Genomic DNA, 24358 nt, shown 5'->3' with positions numbered 1-24358 from the left:
GGGGGAGGGGAGGGCTGTGGGCGTGGCTCCGGGTGGGAAAGGAGGCGTGCCATTGGCTTCTGACCGGCAGCCTCCTTGTCGGTTTAGGCGCCTGGGGGTGGGAGGAGGAAGAGGAGGAGGAGAAGGGGGTGAAAGAAAAGGAGGAGGGGAGGAGGGGGGGGAGAGGGAGGAGGGAGGCTGGCCGTTCGCTGGCTGCTCTTCTCCCCGTGCGCCTCTCAGCCAGCCCTCTTCACAGGATGCAACCTTTAGGGGGGATGCTACGCTCTTCGCGTTTGGACTGAAGCCCTTCATCTCCCTCCAGTGTGAAGGCAGGAGACCGGGGAGAACGGATCGGAAGGGCCTGGAGCCGGGCTGCGGAGACCCGCAACAGCCACTCCACCGGCAGCGACGATCCAGAACCAGCCGCCCCTGCCCCACTCCTCCTCTCACTCCCTGCACCTTTTCCCTTGGGCACCTTGATCCGATGGATCTCTAAAGAAGAAGACGAGGCGTCTCTTGGAATATAAGTTGGAAGGAGGCGACGGCGGGCGAGCCGAGCTCAAGAGCCGCGCGGAGGGGGGCGAAGGCGCCCCGGAGGTCTGGGCGGGTGGGTCGCGCGTTCGCCTACTCGGTGGTGGGGCGCCCCGTGCCATGGCGACGAGGCGGAGATGGTCCACAAGGTGGAAAACGAAACGGTGGTTCTGGGATCCCGCTTTCCCCGCGCTCCTCATCACTTGGACGCTCCTGCTGGAGGCGGCGGCGGTCAGAGGAGGTAAGAAAGAAGGACCCCCGAGACCAGACTGCCAGCTCCCCCTCTCCACACTCCTTTGCCTCCTTGGACGGGGAGGGGGGAAAGATACGAGGCAGGGCAGTCCTTGATGTCTCTAGTCAGAGATAGCCTCAAGTCGTCTCCCACGAATCACATCCCGGAAAACTTGTTCTGGGAGTGATTGGGGGAGGGAGGAAAGTACTCTGTACATGCTCAAGGGGTTTATCTTCTCAGCCAGTGTGGTGTAGTGGTTAAGGTGTTGGACTACGACCTGGGGGACCAGGGTTCGAATCCCCAATCAGCCATGAAGCTCACTGGGTGACCTTGGGCCAGTCACTGCCTCTCAGCCTCAGAGGAAGGCAATGGTAAACCCCCTCTGAATACCGCTTACCATGAAAAGCCTCTTCATAGGGTTGCCATAACTTGAGTCCGGAGCGACTTGAAGGCATTTTTCATGACTGTTGAGCTCCTCGGCGCGGGAGGAACTTGGGGCTAACCCTTCGCTCCAACTAAGAGCTCCCTAAGAGGGAAGATTTGACATATCGATGAAGTCCCGGGGAGAAAGCTGGGGGCGCGCTTTTGGCTGGAGGGAGCATCCCTCTTAAGAACAGGGGGGTTGCGATGATTCTTTTCATATTCTCGCTGTCAAAGAAGGTACAACTTCCCTGCTTGCTTGGGAACAAGTCCCATTGCACTCGAACGGCGAACGTCCATAGGATCGGGCTGCAAGCCTCTGGATGTCATGGAGCGCCGGGGAGGTGGACGGGAGAGAGGAGTGGTGGGAAGATGCTACAACTGAGAAAGAAGGCAAGGGGCTTTCGGGACAAAGCTATTTTTCTTTGTGTGGGTGGCAATTTTTTAAAAAAAACCCGTCGGGGAGGGAAAAAATGGTTCCTGCAAATTTTCTCCACCACCGCAGCGCTTCTTGAACTTGCCGAAGTCGTTCAGCTGATCTAGTTCACAAAATCTTGGCCAAAGTGAAATTAAAGAGGGGCTGAAAGGAAGGCGCAGGGTGGGAGAGGAGGGTTTTGTGAGCGCTTTAAGTTGGAGATGGGACACACTGGCTGTAGACTTCCAAGACGTGCTACTTTCTCAAACGGAAAAAAAAAATCTTCGCAGGAGCAAACTCTCTTAGAGCTTAAACGTCCCGCAGGTAGAAAGAACTGAGCTCAAACGGAGACAAACTGAACTGGGACACTCCTAGTATGGGAGTGTGGATCACTCACTTCTTGGCTACGGAGACACATTTCAGTGGACTGGCATCTGTCTGCTGACCGAGTGTGGAAGCTTTTGAGTGGCACAGAGATCTTCATCTCTCTGTGTGCATGCGTGCGTGTAAAGCACCCATGACATCTTCTGTGTAACTCTAAGGCTTGCACATCCTGAGAGCAACAGCCGTGAGTCAGGCCAAGGTATCGCCTTACCTGTTTTGCGTCTCTGACCTGTGACCAAAAGAGAGAAGGGGAGCCCCGACGGACTCTTTCCAGCTTACGTGGCAAGGCTGTGAACAGGAGCTCAGTGCAGAGCCGAGAAGGAATCTCCTCCCTTTCCCCTCCCCTCTCCTTAGGTGCATCCTTGGGCTGGAAGGAGCAGAGCTGAGTGAGTGGTCCGTTAGGTGTCTGTGGGTACATGTTAGCAGGGTGCAACCCCTGGGAGTCTGCAGGCTCTGGAGGGACGTTCGTAACTCTAAGGAGGAGAGGGGCTGCTGGGAGGAGGGGGGCTCCAGTATCCGGGAAGAGGGTGATCGCGGGAAAGGGTGCCTTCTTTACCCACATATGGGGGTTGATGCAAAGGGGAGCGTGGCTCAGGGCACAATCTCAATGCTGCATCAGCTGAGCAGTCCTATGACAGACCATGATAAGAGCAGCTTGAAGGGAGGTGCTCCTTGGAAACCTGTGAGACTCTCGCCTCTGCCTGTTGCAGAGATCTGCTGATAACGTTGCTGGGCTGTGCAGTGTTTCCTTTCTCCAGGGTCCTACATCGTGACCTCATTCTTTGTTAACTTCTCCCGTCCAATGGAATCTGTCGAAGTGATCGGGTTGTTGGGGTGATGGTGTGCTGTTGGTTTTTGGTTGGTCTTGCAGCTTTTGCATCCTTAAGCACTGGCCTTCCCTGGAGACAAAACTTCAGTTATTTCTGAAGGAAATCATTATGATGACTTTCTTTTCGTCTCTCGCTCTCTCTTTCAGTGGGTCTCGGGTTTGTGTATCTGTTGGTCCAGCTCACAATCCGAATCCAAGGTAGTCACTGTAGAAGAGAGAAAGGTGCTCTTTGAGAGTTCCCTTTCAGCCTCTGGGTGCCTGATCACCTCTTGGACTTGACTGTCAGTCACATCCATCAGTCTTTCTGCCCCCTGCTGGCTTGATTTGAAACTTTGCCGAGGGGAGGACAAGTCAATCTCTGCTACAGCTTACCTCTTGCATGCCGTCATGAATTACTCCCACACTCCCTTCTCCCCACCCCCGGGGCCAGGACATGTGCAGGAATATACATACGACTTAATTCATGCAAAGCGAAGCCATTTAAGAAGGAATGGTGAAGATGAAAGACCGGTTACTGGTTTCTTAAACTTTCTTTTGCTTTCAGCCCTCTGGCTATCTGCTTTGTTCTACAGAACTCCTTAAGGAAATGAAAAGCGAGGGTTGCGGGTTGTTTCAGATGGGATCAAACTCACTTTCTCCAAATGCAGCTCAGATGACTGAAAAAAATATCCTGGCAAGAGTTTTGCTGCATGGTGCCGATCTCTCTAAGGCTGTGATCCTCTTAAGCACACTTAGCTGGAAGGAAGCCCTGCCTAAACCAGAGGGGACTTCCAAGTGTATGCTTAAATCTAATGTCACATGGTAAACTGACAAGATTATTAAAAATCAGGCTTTTGTCCAGTTCCTGCCTCCTTCAAATACCTTTCTTCTTGTGGGACTCTGTGAAATCCCTGGCATTCCGTTCTTTGTTTCTTTGCCTAGAGAAACCCTTAAGTAGTTCACTGAACTGGGCTAAACGTTTAGAGCACATTGTTTGGAACTCTTGGTCATTTTAGTGGGAACTAAACTCCAGGGAGAATTGGATCTCATCTTGCCTTTCTAACCATCATAGATTCGTAGTCACATCCTTTTTTCTACTCCCTTCTTGTTGTTTAACAAGTCCTCAGAGTTATTAATAAGTTCAAGGACTTTCACTCCCAAGAGAGGGAGAAAATGGGGGAGGGGGAATGCAACACAATACCGTTGATGGTAAAATACAATTATTACAGTTAGAATTTCAGCCTCTAGTATAAAAGTTTTCTTTTTCAAAGTGCAAATATGAATATCATGTTTTAGTATTTCTTACAATTTTACTTCAAGCAGGTTTTCATCCCATCTTGAACAGGTTTCCTTAGAATTTAGTAACTAACTACTAATAAGCCTGTGCTCCCATGCAGATTTTTTGGAGGGGAGGGGAGGAAGAAGAGTGGGTTATAAATTTAACAGATAATAAATAGATTAAAAGTGTTGAAAGTTACTTCTTAAACATGTATAGGTTTGATGGCATTCCTGCAGCCATAACCCAATGCTATGCATGCTAATTAATATGAATGTACGTTCCACTGAGTTCATAGGGGTTACTCCCAAGTAAGTGTGCATCGAACTGCAACCACAGAACAACCTCTGCAGAATTCTGATATTCACTTGAAGATTTGATAATATGATTGTTGCTCATAATGGGGCTGTTGGTGGAGAATCCCATTTGGTCTCTTAGGATTCTTATGGCCCAGGATGCCTCAGGAATTAGTCCACAATCCTTGCCTCCAATTTAAGTAACCCTTGGCAGAAAATGCTTTCTTTTAGTTCAGGTATACTTGGATATCTAAGACTTTTTTTGATTCGCCTTCTCACCTTTTTAATATGGAATCTGTTGGCGGGGGTCCTTGGATGTATAGGCACCTTTATTGATAATAACTACAGAAGATGAGCAATTTATGATACAGTTTTGTGAGGTTCCCTTGTATGAATGCCCCAGTGAGATGGTGAATGAGAAATAAAGCAAAATATTCAGTGAATACTCCAACCTCTGAAAAGCCAGTTTTCAGGCAAATGGAAACACAGATGATCGTTGGAATAATGTGTGCTCATTGATTCATTCTGATTATATTCATTCTGATGTGATTTTCTGAATACGATATGATGATGTGAATGTTGTTTAATTGACTGCATTGATATCCTGCCATTTCATGATGAAATTCAATGTGGTATGTATAGGGTCTCTTATCCAGACACTGGCCAGATCTGCTTAGCTTCACCTGAGTGCTTGCAACAATCAACACTGAAGTTACTCTATGGAATTTAAAGGGAGGTTATAAATAGCCAGTCGCCTGATCACCTAGTGTGAGTAACAGCCTCCTGCAGGCGACCAATCAGGGAAACATTTGTAAGAGTTGGTTCTTCCCCCTTTCTATTTGGACTGCTGGCATGGTACATTAATGGCTATCCATAGAGGAGTGAAGGGTAAGCAGGCTAGGGAAAAATGATGGGTTAGCAACTTCTGTGGATTTATTTGCAAGTCTAATGAAAAGAAAGCACCTTTAAAGATCAACAAGGGGATTTGTTGTGCTTTCCAAGCTACTTTTAAAGCTAGTGTAACTGCTGAATGAAAAATAGTAGGAAAAAAATGGGTCTACTTTTCTTGGCTGGACATTTCTAAATGGCCATTTTTAAACCTTTTTTTGAAAAATATGTAGCTATTCACAGAAACCACAGAATGGAAACATGACCCTAACTGTATGAAACAGGAATAGAATGAGCATAGAATTTCTGTTCCAGAGAGGAACTGAAACAGTTTCTTAATTGATTATAAATGGTGTACTATTCTGCTTATAATGAAATACTGTAAGAAACAATCCAGATTCCCCTCTGGAATTGCATGCAGTTAGCACAAAGCCATTTTGGTGCTGAAGGAGAAGGGCTGTAGCTCAGTGGTAGAACATCTGCTTTGCATGAAGAAGGTTTCAAGTTCAATCCCCGGCATCTCCAGGTAGGGCTGAGAGAGACTTCTGCCTGAAACCCTGGAGAGCCGCTGCCAGTCAGTGTTTACAGTACTGAGCTAGATAGACCAAGGGTCTGACTCAGCAGAAGCCATCTTCCTATAGTCCTTTCAAAGTTGCTGACTGCAAAATTGGGATTTGTATATCCTTGAGCTAAACAGGCAGGCTACTCATCTAAATCTGTGTCCCTATGAGTTTCTTCTACTCAGGGGTGTAGTCGTCCAGGGTCTCCGGGGGTCGTAGACCCTTTACTATTTTAGGAGCAGGGTCTCAGCAGGGTCCCTGTGTCTCCAGCATTGTATGAGCCAATCAGCATGAAAGGGGAGTGTGTTAGCCACTGAGAAGAGTCTTCTAACATGCCTCCTTGTCCTTTTCTGCTGCTGGAGCCAAAGTGAAAGGAGGTGAGTCCGCCACTGAGAAGACTCTATTCAGTAGCTAACACTCTCCCTTTTCATGCTGATAGGCTCCTAGGGACTTCTGTTGTTGTGGGAGAAAGCATTAGCAAGGATCTCATTCTCAACCTAGCAGCAAAAAAAAAAAAAAGGATGGGAAGGTGTGCTGCTGTGACTATCATGAAGGGACCCCGCAGTTCTGAATTTGCCACTACACTACTGGTTCTATTGGTTACAGACTACAGGAAGAGTTCCTCATATCTCAGTGTGGCTTGTGTTGTTATTTCACTCTAGCTTTGGCCAGTGTACCAATGCGTTAAGTACCATTGCCAATATTTTGGCCAGGCTTTTGTGCATTTAACATTAGAAACTCAATCAAGAATTAAGCAGGTGAAACTTTCCTTTCAGTGGAGATAAGTGGAGGAAGCTTCACCTTGCTACATTTTTGTGGAGCAAGCTGCCGCTAAAAGCATAGGAGCAGTACAAGTAAAAAAAAACAAAACCTGGTGACATTGGGCTGGGTCCAGACCGAGTCAGTCACACTTAAGCTGCAATTCTAAACATAACTACTCAGAAGTAAGTCCTATTGAATTCAATGGGGCTGACTCCCAGCTAAGTAGGATTAGGGTGGCATCTGATGTTCTCATTGAAATCAACGGGAAGCCTTGACTAACTTTCCACATTGATTTCAGTGGGAACTGAGGGTGACTAGATTCACAGGAACATACAAAGCTGCCTTATACTGAGTCAGACCGTTGGTCCATCTAGCTCAGCGTTGTCTACACTGATGGGCAGCAGCTCTCCAGGGTTTCTGGCAAGGGTCTCCCCACCCTGTCTGGGGATGCCAGGGATTGAACCAGGGACTTTCTGCATAAAAAACCGGTGCTCTGCCACTGAGCCGCAACCCTTCCCTTTTTCTGGATCCAACCATGCTGTGTTAAGGCACTTTTTATACTTGATACTTGGGGCGGGGAATGGAATGCTGTTATTATTAAGATGCTGCCTCTTCCAAGAACTTTGTGTTTTAAATACATTAGAACGGATGGATGAATCGCAGAATGAAGAGAGAAGATGTGGAATAAGCCCAGATGGTCCCAATTTCCAATAAATTGCTTTGAGCCCCAGGGATCAGCAGGTTGAATAGTCGTATCTTCCTCAATGCCCTGATCCTGGGCAGTAAAAGGAAGCAGAGTCCTGTCAAATAATTTGTTCTTAAAATCAAGCATTTCTGCAATAGACCGGTGGCCAAAGTGATCTCCCCCCCCCTTTGCCAACTGACACAGAAATATGCCTGGTATGTTGTGCAGGTCGTGCAGCCCTTTCCTTGTCCTTTACAAGAAGGCTTGAGAAAGACCCCAGAAAGAAAAGGAAGGTGAATTTCCCCTCCCCCCAAAGCCAGTCTTTATGTGTGTTTGTGGGAGAAGGTTTTGCATTTCTGGGCTTAATTTCTGTATTTTAAAATGTATGGGCAGGGGGAGGAAATCTACCTCTTCTATAACATAGAAGTGATATATATATACATTTATCTTAAACCATCTTAATTGTGATAGTCTTTCTTTGTAATATGAATGCTAAAGTGAAAAAAAGAGTGCCTTCTTCCTTCCTTCCAAATATATCTTCCGTTGATGTTTTCCTGTAAAGTAGAAGTCTTGGTTTACATGTTAACTGCTGGAGAGGTACCATTAAGGGATGGCTTTGCACTGGGTACCACGTGCAAATATTATTCCTCAGGCCTGCTCACTGACTGCGCTACTGAGAACCAATTAATGGGTCTGTGTTCTAAGTATCCATGGCCAAAGCACACATTCTGTTTGCTTAAAAAACGAGGGTTCCAGTATAGTCTGTGTTGATAATATTGCTGTAGTTCTTGTAAGCTTTATATGTCAAAAACTCCCACAACAGATGTTACTAAAATACACTGCTTTGGGGAGGGGACTACAATTCAATGACAGGACATGTGTTTGGCATGCAGTACATCTCAAGTTCAGTCTCTGGTATCTCCATATAAAACAGGTGTGGAGAACTGTTGGCCTCCAGATGTTGCTTAACTGCAATTCCCATCAGCCCCGGCAAGCATGGTCAATGGTTAGGGATGTTGGGAGTTGTAGTTCAGCAACATCTGGCATGCCAAAGGTGCCCCACACCAGATCTAAAAGGTAGCAGATGATGTGGAAGACCTCTTTCTGCTTGAGATCCCAAAGAGCAGCTGCTGATAAATCAGTGTTCTTCAACCTTTGTTCTCCAGGTGTTGCTGGACAAAAATTCCCATGATCCCCAGCCACCTTAGCCAATGGTCAGGTGGTCTAGCAGCATCTGAGAACCCAAAGCTGAAAAGCAGGCTAATTGGCCTAGGTGGACAAATAGTCTGACATGATGTAAGGCAACTTTTGATATTCCCTACAGTTTAATTCTGAATATCATCAAGAGCAGGCCTGTGGACCTTGCTCATTTTTCGCTTTCCCAGCACCGAAATCTTTTTCTCCCCCAATCAAATCTGAAATGCCATGCGTATTACTGACTAAAGAGAGATATTCTGCATAGAAGCCCCTAATCAGCAACTAATCGCAAGACTATGGAGGGATGGTGGGCCAGTATTTCAACTCCCAGCCCCTTAAAGGGTGTCTCTAGCTACTTCTGATGCCATAAAGAGGGCACTTCTGTGGGGAGAGGGCAGTCGGCATATCCCGGGAGGCTGGATTTCACCCTGGCACTTCCAGTTTCTTCTGAACCCTATTGCAAACCATGGTAAAGGAAACTGCACATTCAGCACAGTAGCTTTCCTGCCCTGTGGTGGTTTGATCTGATCCAGACATTGCCCTACCTGCCAGAAAAGGTGAGAAAAGGCAACACATAACAAAAGAACTATTACATTATTGCTAAACATGAAATGATATCTAAAACAGTGGAGCAGTTATGCTCCTCAAACTTTTGTTGGTGTGTTTTTCTGTTTTGTGCAGTCCAAAACAGTAGGCTTTCCATCTGCCAGTGTGATTAAAATGTTTATTTCTTTTTCTCGCTGCCCTTCTCTCTGCTTCCTTTCATAAGAAATCCTCTTACCGTTTGCTAATTTGCTGTTGGGCTTGAGGATAATAAGGGGCAAATGAAGTAAATGGAGCGCAGGAGACATATCTTGTGCTTCTGAGAAAGAAAGCAGGCTCTTGCAAAGCGATCAAGGTTTGGTTTTTGGAATGGAGAGAGCCCCCAAAGGCAAAAAAGAAAAGAAAACCTCATCTATTTAGTGATTCTGGACTAGCGCATAAAGGCCCATTACCACTTATCATAATTACAGTATCGAGTTTTGCAACGTAATGTTTGCAAACTGCACATGTTAATAGAGAATTGTTGACCTTCTTATTCATGTTTGAGCAGGAGCCGACAATTGTGGAGTTCTTTCAGCACATAATCACACTTAAGGGGTTGTTTAAAAAGAAAAAAGGAAAAGAAAACTCTTGTAAGTGCAAGGCTTTAGATCTCAACGTATGCCAAAATGATAATGCATTCAGTATGGGAAACAGAAGTGAGCTTATTCAGTGCTGGCTATTAAGATCTGAAATTAGGGGTTCTTAGAGCAAGCCCCTGAAGTGTTCCCACCTCTTTGTATTGTTTTCAGGCACAGTGGATTAACTGTGCACTGTTCCCTCAATACAATCCAGTCTCCAGAGCCCTCCTAGCCCTCTTCCCTTGATCTAGCACAGGGGTAGGGAGCCTCAGCTCTCCAGTCCAAACATGGCCCTTCAGGGGGTCCCGAGGCCATTTCCCCCACCATTGATGTCATCAGTGACATCAGCTGATGGACAGGAGGACAGGGTTTGATCCTGCATTGGCTGTACCATCCTGTTCCCAGCAGGGAACAAGATCGCACAGCCAAGGAAGCAAAAAGATTAAATCTCCACTCATCAGTTGCGTGGGGATTAAAACCCTGTGCAAAGTGCCCTGTGAAGCAGCTCCCACGCGCAAGCTACTTCAAAGAGGTTCTTGTAAAGGCTTCAGGACAGCTTCTGTGCTCCCATTTGCTGAAACGGGAGTGTGGGGGCTGCCTTAAAGCATTTTCCACGCTTTCCTTTTCTGCCCCCTGAGATAGGGGATGAGGGGACAGGGTTGCCGTCTGCTGCTCTGCCTCAGGCAGCAAAATATCTTGGGCCACCAATTGTGGCTGGTGCCTGTGTGGAAGGGTGGAAGGCAGGGAGGCCAACAGTAGGTGGAGCCAGACCCCCGTGGCAGGCAGAGCCGACTAACTGTAGCTTTGTCCCCATCGTTGTCCCTTCTACAAGGGACAGTGCTGAGACTTGAGGAAGCTGACAGGTAGTGCTGCCACTCCCTGGACTGGTTGTTAAGTCAGAAGGCAGGCAGGTGGGGGCTGGCTGAGGGCAGACTGAGGTTGATGTGGCAGTATCCCGCTTGCCATAATGGACCAGCCTCCCTTGCCAACTTGACTGTTCCTTTATTTATCCCTATATCTCTGTCTTTGCTGTTTTCCGTATACATGTATGTGCCCTGAATTTTGCACTTCCCTAGTGCCTGATTTCTCGTCCTTGTGCTGTCCAGATTTGCCTCTGAGCTCCCTGATATAGCTGTGCTGCTACATCTGTTCTGGCAAACACCTGATTTCTAAGCCTTTTCAAATGAGTAACAGACTCGACAGTTTGAATCACAAGGGTCTTTAAAGCCTGCATGCCTGTCAAACCAACACGCACAGCTCCCTGCTGAGTTCTATGAGAGGCAACACTAAGGTTAAAGGAGCAGAAAGCTCATAGCCAGGGCCACCCCCTGGACTGAACGTACGTAAGAGGATGGGCAGGCGGGGGCTGGCTGAGGGCAGACTGAGGGTGGTGGGCCAGAGCCCCATTTGCTTTGGTGGATCAGCCTCCACTGTGGGCCACCTGTGCGGTGGTGGCTTCCAGTGGCAGTAGAAACCAGAACAGATGCCAGGAGAAGTGACGTATCCTTTAAACGTGTGTTTTGATATTCTGATACCTGAGCGCATATTGTGGAGGCCAAAATGCACATATCGCCAAGGAATAAGACAAGAGTGCACAATAAGGCAACAGGGACATAGGAAGCTGCCTAACACTGAGTCAGGCCACGGGTCTGTCTAGCTCGGTATTGTCTACATAGACTGGGAGTGGCTCTGCAGGATTCCAATGGGGGTGTCTCCTAGTGGTACCTTGAGATGCTGGGGATTGAACCAGGGATCACTGAGCTGCGCCCCTTCCTTGCCAAACAACAATGCATTGCCTGCCTTTTGCAAAACTTGCAGACACACAGGAATAAACAGCAACGTGGCTCTTGCTTTCCATTTCATTTTTATTCAAAATCTTGCAACTCAAAACTGGAAACTTGATTTGCTTGCATGTTTTGCCAGTAGAAAAATGTGTGTAAGTCTTCAAAAGAAAGGGAGATCAAGTTTTTCAGAATGGAAGTTGGCATTATATTATTCCTCTTAGCAGAGCTGTGATTGCTTGCTGCTGCTGAATGCCTAGCTGTAATATTTACTATACCCCTCCCTCCGCAAACCATTTCCCTCTGCAGCAGTCCTATTAACTCTAGTGACTAGAGTGTATGAGCTGCCTTTGGGATTGACACAACATGTGTCTGAAGCATCCTGTGTGTGATAGGTTTAAATCTGTGTGACTTCATTGAGGTTGTAGAGTCATGCAAGCCAATAGGACTGCTCCAGAGAAAACGGTTTTGGACAGGCCTATGCAGGTTGTGATTGGCCGAGTTGAACACACAGATCACCAGCTACATATGTATGCATTCAATTTGGACCCCTCTCCATCCCAAAGGATCTGAGTGGTTTATGAAAATATTTTGATTTTTTTAAAAGGGGGAAACTCCCCCTCCCACAGCAGTTGATCTTTTTCCTAGGCATTCCATGAGTGCATCTGAAATAGCCAGCTTGTCCTGGGCCCCAGGCACACACGCACACAGACCCGCATGCACGCGCACATGCACACCTGTCTCTCGCAGGGAGGGAGCTTCTTCCACCTGCCCATTTGCTGATTCCGTCTCTCCTGTCTTTTGTGGCTGCGCGGGCTGCTACGCGCGCATTGCTGCCATCAGCCATGATGGTGGTGGAGGGTTCAGCTCTCAGGGAAACTTTGGCCGTCATCTTGGTTAATAGCAGTCTTGCATGCACAGCTGCAAAAGACAGGAGAGATGGGTAGGTGGAGCCAGTGAACGGGTGGGTGGAAGAAGCTCTCCCCCTGTGATTCGCGGCAGACACTCTGCTGCGGATTGCAGAAAAGGAGTGCTACTCCTCCCTCACCCTATTGAGAAGCCCCTCGGGGCCTCTGTGGCTCCAGGGGCCCTCAGCCAGGGCCCGACCTGGCTGCTCTTTGGGGCCGGCCCTGGAAATAGCTCTTGCCTTATGGCAGTGATTCTGAAAGCAGTTTGTAGTTATGCTTCCCCCCCCCCCAGGAATAGATGAGGTAAACTTCCCAGCAGCACTTTTTCCTCTGAATGATGACTGGAGTAAGGTCCTGTTTTCCTTTCCTTTTCTAGCCACAGGGCAACTTGCCTGCTCACTCACCTCACTCCAGATTTGCAATACCAGGGCAGATGTAAAACCAAGAGGGTTACAAATAGGGTTGGCAGGAGTGGATGGCATCCAAGGAGGCAGAGTTGAGAAAAGGAGGGGGGAACCCCAGGATGTCAAAAGGAAAAAATGTGGATGATGAAATTCCAATGGAATGGATTTTTGGGGTGCTCTCCAGGTCTCTGGGTGAGTCACCTTAATCGTCAGACTCTCAGCTTTCATTTTTTAAAAAATTAAGTTTCTAGGTGGTCTCGTTCCGAGATATAGACCAAAATGTCACACACACACCCTCAACTTCAGTTAAATGAACTTGTAGCTGGCTGCTCTAATTCCGCCCTTTCAGGTTTGTAGCCAATAAGTGAAGTCCGGGTTGTGATTGACAAGGCAGTATCTAGAGCGCTTTGCAAGTCAGAAAACTTGTTTTTTCCTGCTTTTCTGAAAATCTCATAAATTGAGTAAGTATGTAGCTTACAGTCTTTTTCTCTCTGGTGTTCAGGAGTCAAACAAGTTTAAATTTTCCTGGGTTGTTGAAGACTGTTTTGAAAACCTTCCCAAATATGAAGCTTTAATCCAGTACTTGCTTTTCTGGGAGTAATCTCACATACCCAGAGTAAACCCCATTGAATTCAATAGGACTTACTTTTGAATAGACATGGTTAGGATTGTGCTGTAAATTGATGGGACTTCTGAATGAACATAGCAAAGAATTGTGTTTGTGTTGTAAATCTTTCTCTCTCTCTCCAATCCTATTTTAAAGCAAGGTTTAAAGGTTTAAAGCAAGGTTTAAAGACAGAGGTTACTGAGGTATCACTGTTTTTATTATGTAGGAAACTAATACTGATTTTTCAAAAAAATATGTTCTGCAGTGACCAACTGGTTTTGATAATAAACTATTATATGGGGTGTATGTATCTTCAGTGTGTGTGTATATATGGAGTGTTTCCAACAACCCTGTGAAGGTACAGTTGCAGTCTGGAAACCAAGGCAGCTCATAATAAGAAATAAATCACTTTAAAATCCAATAACCATAAAAACAAGTATAAACAGTTGCAAAGCAGCATAAAGTGGCAAGATTCTGAATTTTGGGTTGGGTGAATGAAGTTTCTTATCAGTTGAAGTTGCAGTTCTGTGCACGCTTCCCTGTTTGAGTAAGCCCTACTGAATACATTGAGACTTGCTTCTGAGTAAACATGCATAAGATTGCACTATAAATATCTTTACAGGTTGTGTAAATAATAAACATCTTTGACAGACATGCTTATATAAATATTTCTTCATACTATGTCTCGTTAAGTAGCTGATTTCACACTATGCTTACACATTATTATTTTTTCTACATTTTAAGTATGCACTTCTTCCTTGGGGTGGTCATGATCCTCCTCTGTTGTTTTCACCCTGAGGGACAGATTAGGCTGAGAGATGGTGAGTAGCCCATGGTTACCAAGTAGCTGATTTCCATTTTTAAAAAAATAATTGAAACAATGTATATGCAGGCAAAGTGTATGAAGTAATGCAGATCTACATAACACATTTAAAGCACATCGAACTCGCATTTAAAGCACATGAACCCCAAAGAATCCTGGAATTGTAGTTTCCCCCTCTCAGTTATAGTTCCCACCTCCAGGGCCGGCTCCAGGCATGCTGGGGCCCTTCGGAATCAGCTTGCCCTGGGCCCCGGCATGTGTGTTTGTGTGTGTGTGTGCACACACGCACATGGCCCCCTATGCCCCCGCCTACGTGTCTCCTGTCTTTTACCATTGCCCTTAACGAAGATGGCGGTTGCGGTTTCCCTAAGGGGATGATGCCTCCACCGCCATCTTTGTTGATGGCACGCGTGCATGCTATGCATGCGCATCTCTGCCATCAACTAAGATGGCAGCAGGGGCTTCAGTACCTTAGGGAAACCGCGGCAGCCATCTTCGTTAAGGGCAATGCTAAAAGAGAGCAGACAGGTAGGTGGGGGGGCATGGGGGGCACGGATAATGGAAGGGGAATGGAGGGGCGGTTGAGGGGGCCCCTGTAGCTCCAGGGGCCATCGGGCCAGTGCCCCACCTGGCCACTCTTTAGAACCAGCCCTGCCTACCACCATTAACAAACTACAGTTCCCATGATTCTGTGGTGGGATTCATGTACTCCAAATGTATGTTGAATGTGCATTAAATTCATTGTATGGATCTGCCCTAGATATGCTGTGTGTTCATTAGTGAATTGAAAAGAACAATTTTAAAAGTTAATTTTTAATCGGGAAGGGCTGTAGTTCAGTGGTAGGGCACATGTTTTGCATGCGAAGATCCAAAATTCAATCTCTGGAAAAGACTATTGCCTGGAATCCCAGAGATCCAATGCTAGTCCATGTCATTGGTACTGAGTTACATGGTACCAAATGGCCTGTGTCTGTATAACGCAGATTCCTTTGTTCCTAAAAGAGGAAAAGAGACCCACGGGCCACAGTTACTCCAAAATTTATTTATGTATTTAATTACAACATTTATATACTGATTTATTATAAAAAAATTCAAAGTAGTTTACAGAAATGGCAAAAACAATTAAAGACAGGTATTTAAAATATTCAACATAATAAAACCAACAATGAGTTAAAAATAGATAAAAACATAATAGCTTCTACATGTCTGGGTAGGCTTGCCTAAACAAAAATGTTTCTGGCACCCTAGTCAGAGGCAGCATGCTTCTGAAAACCAGTTGCCAGAGGCCTTAGGAGGGGAGAGTGTTCTTGCACTCAGATCCTGCTTGCGGGCTTCCCCCAGGCACCTGGTTGGCCACTGTGAGGACAGGATGCTGGACTAGATGGGCCACTGGCCTGATCCAGCAGGCTCTTCTTATGTTCTTATGTTATGTTCAAGTGCCAAAAAGAGTACAATGAAGGCACCTGCTAATGTCAGTAGGCAGGGAGTTCCCAAGCATACGTGCTGCCACACTAAAGGATTAATTTTTTACAACAGCTGAATGAATATTATGTTGCACCCGTAACATGGAAAGCACACCTTGAATTTGGCTTGGTAGTAAATCGGCAACCAGTGCAGATTTCAGAGTAGATGTATTATGTGCTGATAGGGTCTCACTCATGTCAGCAATCATGCCACAGCATTCTGCACTAAGTGGGGATTTCTGTGACAGTGGCTAACTGGCTGTCAGGATTTTTTAGTTTTGGATTTTAGTTAGGAATCCTGACTGGTTGTGGGATGCATAGTTTTGTGCCCTACTCATAGGAATCTTGTTGTGGTTGGCATGGTATCGCATTTAGGAAAGCATCACTGTCTTCTCTCTCCCCCCCATTTGCATTTCATTTACCTTTATCCTCACTTCCTTTCATCCATAGAAGCAACAGCAGTGGTTCCATGTGTTCTGCTCAACCCTCTTAAACTCACTGATGATGCACCTTGTTTGTTTCTTACCCACTAGTGGTAAAAGAGAATTCACATACTGGGAAGTGTGGCTGCAATTATTTTTGTTGCCAAGCTGCTGCCTGTGAATGTAAACCAATCCATGTGTGCTTTCTATCTGTCAGTTATTATTCACTGGAATTGGGTTGGGTGTCAAAGTGAGTTTATAGCAGCCCACAGGGTAGACAGAAAAGAGTAGAGAATCTTCTTGCTCTTACTCATTTCTCAGACCTCTTTCTGAATGGAAGGGTCAAATCTGTATAGAAATTTGGAGCAGCCATGTTAAAAGGTAGGGGCAGGGCATACCAGGCAGGGGGTTGACAACCCTGTTTGGATATTGATATGTTTGCAGAGGATCCCTAGTCAAGCATTACCAATAACACAATCCAAACCATATCTCCTGAGAAGTACATCCTATTGAGTAGGGGCTTAGTCACTTAGTAGGTGTGTTTAGAATTGCAGCCCTTCAGGGGAATCCATCTTTACTCCTGAGTGCTCCCATCTAACTTCTCCACAACACTAGGTTCCTTTCTTCCTACAATGGCCTTCTGGTGACTGGCTGGGCCTGAGGGCACTTAAACCCTTTTTGCCAGAAGCAAGTAAGCTAAATTAAATGTTCCCTACCCAGGCTCCATCTTTTAGATAAGATTTCTATCTTAATTTCCAATCAGATAAATGTTTTTGCTTGAATTGCATATGCGAAGCAATTGTGGTTGATCCTTAGTGTATCATGCTTAATGACATCACTCAGGCCTGCCCCATGACATCACTCAGGCAACCCCTATGACATCACTAGGGCCTGCTCCCAAAATCTCAGGGTTTGGGACGCTTCTGACCTGGCAACCCTACCTACAAAACACGTAGTGATGGGTTGTGTTTTCCTTGATGGGTCACATGCTGGCTCAGTTCAAGTACTGAAAGCCATTCATGTGATAACCAGTAGCTTGAGGGCAGTGTTCAACTAACTTTTTGCACTATTTTTATTTATTTTATTTAATTTAATTTATATACCGCCCTAAGCCCGGAGGCTCTCTGGGCGGTGTACAAAAAGATAAAAACCAGCACAATATATAAATACAATAAATACAATAAATCAAGAAACAAAACAAACAAACAACAAAAGAACCAAACAACGTCCAAAATACAAAAATGCTGTTAAAATACACTTTAAAATGCCTGGGAGTATAAAAAGGTTTTCACCTGGCGCCGAAAAGATAGTAGCGTCGGCGCCAGACGCACCTCATCGGGAAGACTGTTCCACAGTTCGGGGGCCACCACTGAAAAGGCCCTAGCTCTAGTCACCACCCTCCGAGCTTCTCGATGGGATGGTACTTGGAGGAGGGCTTTAGATGTTGAGTGCAGTGTACGGGTAGGTTCATATTGGGAGAGGCGTTCCACCAGGTATTGCGGTCCCATGCCATGTAGGGCTTTATAGGTCAAAACCAGCACTTTGAATCTAGCCCGGAAACAAATAGGAAGCCAGTGCAGACGGGCCAGAACAGGTGTTATATGAGCGGACCTTCTGGTCCGCGTCAACAATCTGGCTGCTGCATTCTGGACTAGCTGTAGTTTCTAAACAGTCTTCAAGGGCAGCCCAACGTAGAGCGCATTGCAGTAGTCCAATCTAGAAGTTACCAGAGCATGAACAACTGAGGCGAGGTCATCACTGTCCAGATAGGGACGTAGCTGGGCTACCAATCGAAGATGGTAAAAAGCATTTCATGCCACCGAGGCCACCTGGGCCTCAAGAGACAAGGAAGGATCGAAAAGAACTCCCAAGCTACGAACCTGTTCCTTCAAGGGGAGTGTAACCCCATCAAGAACAGGATGAACATCCACCATCTGAGCAGAGAAGGCACTCACCAACAGCGTCTCGGTCTTGTCTGGATTGAGCTTCAGTCTGTTAGCTCCCATCCAGTCCATTATCGCGGCCAGGCAACGGTTTAGCACGTTAACAGCCTCACCTGAAGAGGATGAAAAGGAGAAATAGAGCTGCGTGTCATCAGCGTACTGATGACAACGCACCCCAAAACTCCTGATGACCGCACCCAGCGGCTTCATGTAGATGTTAAAAAGCATGGGGGACAGTACCAATCCCTGCGGGACTCCACAATGGAGAGTCCAGGGTATCGAGCAATGTTCCCCAAGCACTACCTTCTGGTGACGAACCACCAAGTAGGAGCGGAGCCACTGCCAAGCAGTACCCCCAACTCCCAACTCCGTGAGTCTTACCAGAAGGATACCATGGTCGATGGTATCAAAAGCAGCTGAGAGATCAAGGAGAATCAATAGGGTCACACTCCCCCTGTCCCTCTCCCGACAGAGGTCATCATACAGGGCGACAAAGGCTGTTTCGGTGCCAAAACCAGGCCTAAAACTGGATTGAAATGGATCAAGATAATCAGTGTCATCCAAGAGCCCCTGGAGCTGGCCGGCAACCACCCGTTCCAGTACCTTGCCCAGGAACGGAACATTCGCCACAGGTCTATAGTTGTTCAGGTTATCTGGGTCCAAGGAGGGTTTCTTCAAGAGCGGTCTCACTACTGCCTCTTTTAGGCAGTCAGGGACCACTCCCTCTCTCAAAGAGGCGTTTATTATCTCCTTGGCCCAGCCAGCGGTTCCGGTCCTGCCAGCTTTCACCAGCCAAGAGGGGCAAGGGTCCAGAACAGATGTGGTCACCCGCACCAGTCCAAGGATCCTCAAGCTGTACAGACTGAAACACATCCAATAAATAAGGACAAGACCATGTTCTGGATGCTTCATTAGATCTCACTGCCATAACATTGGAGTCTAAGTCCCGGCGAATGCATGCGATCTTATCCTGGAAGTGCCTCATGAACTCATCACTGCGGGCTACAGATGAATCCATAATATCCCGAGGGCCAGAATGTAAAAGCCCTCGTACAATTTTAAAGAGCTCCGCTGGGCGGGAGAGTGATGCCTTAATACTGGCAGCAAAATATCTCTTTTTTGCTGCCCTCACCGCTGCTGTATATCGCTTAGAGCAGGCACTTACCAAGGCATAATTGCATTCGTCAGGAGTTCGCCTCCATCTGCACTCAAGCCTCCTCCTCTCTTGCTTCATCACTCTCAGCTCCACGGTATACCATGGAGCTATATGAGCTCTACATAGGAGGGGGCGCATGGGAGCGATCGTGTCAACTGCCCGGGTCATCTCCGTATTCCACAATCCAACCAGGGCTTCGACAGGAGCGCCAGTCTTCTCAGTCAGAAAATCCCCCAGAGCCCTTTGGGAAACCCTCAGGATCCATTAGTCTCCAGGGGCGGACCAATTTAATAGGTCCCCCACCCTTGCAGAGGGAAAGGGTCGCTGTGAGCCTAAACTTCAGCAAGCGGTGATCTGTCCATGACAATGGGGTAGATGAAAAATCCCCGACCACCAGATCACCATCTCCATGCCCAGTGGCGAAGATCAAATCAAGAGTATGTCCCGACACATGCGTTGGGCCGGTAACAACCTGAGACAGCACCATGGTTGTCATGGAGGCCATGAAGTCCTGAGCCGCCCCAGATAAAGCAGTCTCGGCATGGACGTTGAAGTCCCCCAGTACCAATAGTCTAGGGGACCGCAACAATACCTCCGAGACTACCTCTGTCAGCTCAGTTAGGGAATTTGTTGGGCAGCAGGGCAGGCGGTACACCAACAAAATTCCCAGTCTGTCTCTCTGGCCCAGCACAAGGTGGAGACACTCCAAACCAGTCGTCACCTGGACAGGGTGCTTGGTGAGTGAGAAAGAACTCCTATAGACCACAGCAACCCCACCTCCCCGTCCTTCGGTTCTACCATGATGCTGAACCGTATACCCAGGTGGGCAGAGCTGGGAAAGAGCAACGCCTCCCTGATCGCCCACCCAGGTCTCAGTTATACATGCCAGGTCGGCAGGCTCCTCCACAATTAAATCATGAACAAGGGAGATCTTATGGTGAACCGACCTGGCATTTAACAACAGCACATGGAGATCCGAAGGCTGACTGATAGAACAACCAGCAGTCCTGGGGATGTGAGGAGAACCGGAACAAGTCACAGACACTACTTGTCTGAAACGAGTTCCCCTTACCTGGCACGTTCTCCTCACAACGCCGTACCTCCCATTTCCCGTCACTACACTAATTGGGGCCCCCAAAAGTCTCCCCGGTCGATGTATAGTACTCTCTCCCAGGCACATATTAAAACAAATAAAACTCACATATACACACACACCAAGTCACAGACACCCACACAATGCACATTCACACCAATACACACTAAATTCACACACACACACACACGCACTTAATCAATCACACACTACAATAAACATACATATAATACAACCAAACAATATTAAAATAACTACAAAACTTCCAAATAAAAAAAATAAAACTCACATACATCACCAACTCAATCATTCACACATAATACTCATGCAACCATATTAGTTGCCTCCAGGTGGCAACAATGAGACAAGATGTTACAATCTCAGAGGCTAAACTATATTGGCAACAAGCCGCACTTAAAGAAGCCGCAGCAACAGCAACAATGATGGCCAAATGAAACAAAAGAGACAGAGTCACAACAGCATCCCAGAGCAGCAAATGCAGCATTCACACCCCCAAAGACAGACGATGACCCTAATCTGCCTCCGATGACGATGATGACGAAAACAGAATGGCGAAGACAACAATGGCAGAAGCAACGTCCACACAACCAGCCAGCAGCAGCAACGGCCGACAACGCAGCAAGGCGGAGAGCAGAACGAGCAGCAACAGGGCAGACCCCAAGCGGCAACAATGGCACCCACGACGACAGCGGCCCAAGAGCAGCAGCGCCACAGCGACCAAAAGCCAGAGGACCGAAGAAGGAGCAGCGACGACAGTGGCGAAGACGCCCCGCAGCAGCAGCAAGCGGCAACGACGGCAGCACCTAGACCGCCCGAACGCAGCACAACAGCCCGGTCCACAACCCAGCGGCAGCAGAGGCAAGGCAACCCAGGCCGCGGCGCCCCAACGGCGAAGGACTAGCCTTAGTTTGCCCACCTTGTGCATGCCCCATGCCATCTCCAAATCTGCTCTGGATGGTTGGGGGAATCCCCAGAACAGATTTAGGGGGTACAAGGGGGGAGAAAGGGGATCATTCTGATGTGCAAGGAAAAATCCTTGCTCTGGCGCAACTATTGCCTTAGAGCTATGTTGAATTCAACCGTGAGGGTTTAAGCTGCTATATCAACTTAGAACAACTATCCAATTCCTTTAAAGTGCTGTGTTATGCTTTGCACCTAGGTCCTAGGACATTGCAGGTGCCATGTAAAAACCAATTCATGCACATACACACAGAACTAATTTCTGCATTCCTTGATTACAAACTGAGCTTTTGGTGACTTGCAGCTCAATGTGCAAGCTGGCACCCTTGGAAAAGCATTGTGGTATAGTGATGTGAGATGTTAGGAAAACTCTGTGATGTGAGTGCTGTGATGGTTTGCTGATGCATCTCTCTCTCAAGGTACACACACACACACCCTCCTCAGATGATCCATGCAGGCTGGTTGAGGATGGGGTTTATCACCCAGCTCTGTGGGTCTTTTTCTTTTGCAACTGCCACCCAAATTGGTTAGGGTTTTGGGTCAGGAAGAAAAATGGGGGGGATCAGCCCCCAAATTGGGGTTAGCCCCCTGGATCTAGCCCAAACCTTCTGCCAAGATGACTTTGCAGGAGACACCAGCAGCCTACAAGTGCCTTATTTCGTGTAGGGCATTCCTCTGATTGAGGAACTGGTGCTGACTCAGCAGCTTTATTGGTCCAGCTGGGGTCCTATTGGTTCCTTGCACTACCTGCTCCCAGTTGGTCTGGTAGCTGCATCACCACCCATCTCCATGGTGCAAGAAAGATTGCACCAGTATTTTCCTCCATTGGTAACCTACCACAGTGAGCAAAGTGTAAGTGCCTGAGTAACATACCTGGGCTTTGCCGCTCGAGTTCTTGGTTTGAGACTGCAAGGTATCTTTAAAACCCCTACCAGTGACTGCTTCTGCAGCCCTTGTGTTCACATGTTTACTTCCTCCTGATCATAACCCTCTTTTTGGTTCATCATCATAATGTTTATTTGTATGTCGCTTTTCCACAAAATTGTATCCAAAGTGGCTTGCAACATGTCAAATCAACAATAAGTGTAACTGCTAAAACAAAAACAATTAGAGACAGCTTATTCTTTTGCAGTGCTAGAAACTCTTTGCCCTTTCAGTCAAAGAGATGAAAACTGGACCATACCTATAGCTAGTCAGCTGCATTGGTTTCCATTCCCTGATTGCCAGTGGCCAGAAGAAGAAATTATAGTTGTTCATTCACAACCTAACATTTCCCTTTTGCTTTAATTAATTAACCCCTATGTTTATTAGTTGTGCTGTGGCTCCCTGATTACTGTGTAGCCATGTGCTGTGGTTTGAATGCTCCTGTAATCACCTGTAGCAGTGCAACATGTACAAGTGCACTATCTGCAAGGTTTCAAGAATAATTTGGGAAGCAACAAAGCTGTCAATTACATTTTCTTATTCTCTATTTCTCATTTCATTGTGATACGGGCATCCTTCAAGCAGAGAAAACATCGTGCTTCTTGCACTGCTTTACCAATCCTTGAGTTGCCAAGGATTATTCTTATTCTTCTGATCAGATATGATCACAAAGAAAAGATATTCCAAGAATTTAACTTGGCACCACTGTTTCAACTTTGGGGGTATCATTTTTCAAAAAGATAAAAAACTTGTATTAAAGAAACAATGTTTTTAGTCATGCAGATATGAATCATCATCATCACTGAGCTCAAGGTATCTGTCCACCACCATATTCGAATGTAATGTGAATTATGAAAAAGGCATGGGGAACCCCATGAATTCCTTGTATGGCCAATGCTGGGCCAAGGAAAGGCAACTGCAAAGCAGAATCATGGGCAGGAGAGGTGCTCAGCCCTTTCCCCATCTGTTGATTCCCTCCTGCAAATGTTCATACACTGTTCTTACCTGCCTCTCCCCACCCCAGCTTTAGCACTTAGATATAAGCCTAGCAAGGGATTCAGGGGTGGAAATGGCCTTAGGAGAATTTGCAGTCCCAGGGTAGGTAAAGAATCTCTCCATTCTACCTTCCAGTTCATCTTGGCAAGTGCCTTGTCTCTGAATGTGGGTGCCAAGCTTATATGCACAGATTTTTTCTAATTCCTGTTTCACTCCTTTATCTCTATAAGTAGCAAGTCCCCCCCCCGCGCTACCTCTGCCGGTTCTGCTAAAAATACAAACAATGTGTTACATTGTTATATGTATAATATTATATGCATGTTGTATGCAGGTTTTCCAAAGTAACCAATACATAAGCAGATACATAGAAGAGAGCATGTAACTGTATAAAAATATGTATAGATTAATATAATTACACAAGTATGCTGCAGAAATTTTGTACAGCATGGGGCTTGACTCGTTTACACGTATTAAACATATAATATACATTTTTGAATATAATTTTGCAAATAGTTAATCAAACAGTGTGGACAAAAGCAGTCGCTTGATACAAGAGGCGGTCCAATGCGAGCAAAGATCAATTGACACAGAATTGCCAAGTTCCGTGTAGAAATTTGTTTTCAACGGATTCTTCCTCCATACCTACTTTGAACTCCACATTTTGGTCCAAAGAAACTCCTCAGCCATAATCTCCTAAACAAACTGACATGTATCCCCCCCTTCCAGATATACCAAGAGTTCTTCGGTCTAGCAGGAAACCCAGAGAACGATACTTCACACCCTGTTGTCCAAGCAGAGTTCATTACCCCTGATTGGTTGGATCCCCCCAACGACCTACTGCCCCCAAAATACACAACATAAAAATAGCATGATTTGGGAAATAAGTTGTCTCCAGATTCACTGGCCCAGAGGAACTCTTCCCTTGTGAAACCTAGGCAAGACTCCTCTGCTATGAAAGTGAAACAACTGCTTTGGAATCTCTGTTAATGAAACACTAGTCAATCAATTTTTGTGTTATATTTCCTTTTAAAAGCAACATTTCATTCCTGCATCTCTCTTTGTCATAACAGTTATAACCCTTAAACCAGAGCTTGGAAAAGTTACTTTTTAAAACTACAACTCCCATCAGCCCCAGCCAGCCTGGCCACTAGATTGGGCTGATGGGAGTTGTAGTTCAAAAAAGTAACTTTTCCAAGCTCTGCCTTAAACATACCTTAATTCAGAGATGGGGATCTCCAGGCACTAGGCCTAATTAGGCCTG

At 46.5% G+C, this 24358-nt stretch overlaps 1 protein-coding gene across 1 annotated transcript in view; it reads left to right on the top strand.

The window, feature by feature from the left end:
- The first annotated feature begins 217 nt into the window (after positions 1 to 217).
- Positions 218 to 24358, top strand: part of COL11A1 (collagen type XI alpha 1 chain) — a 352651-nt gene continuing 328510 nt past the window's right edge. Inside the window, exon 1 of the mRNA XM_061633852.1 lies at positions 218 to 751. Coding sequence (XP_061489836.1) covers positions 631 to 751 — 121 coding nt within the window. The 5' untranslated portion in view covers positions 218 to 630. The remainder of the gene's footprint in view (positions 752 to 24358) is intronic.

The sequence above is a fragment of the Rhineura floridana genome, chromosome 6 (assembly GCF_030035675.1).
Source record: "Rhineura floridana isolate rRhiFlo1 chromosome 6, rRhiFlo1.hap2, whole genome shotgun sequence".
Lineage (NCBI taxonomy): Eukaryota > Metazoa > Chordata > Lepidosauria > Squamata > Rhineuridae > Rhineura > Rhineura floridana.
This window is presented reverse-complemented; position numbering and strand designations above follow the sequence as displayed.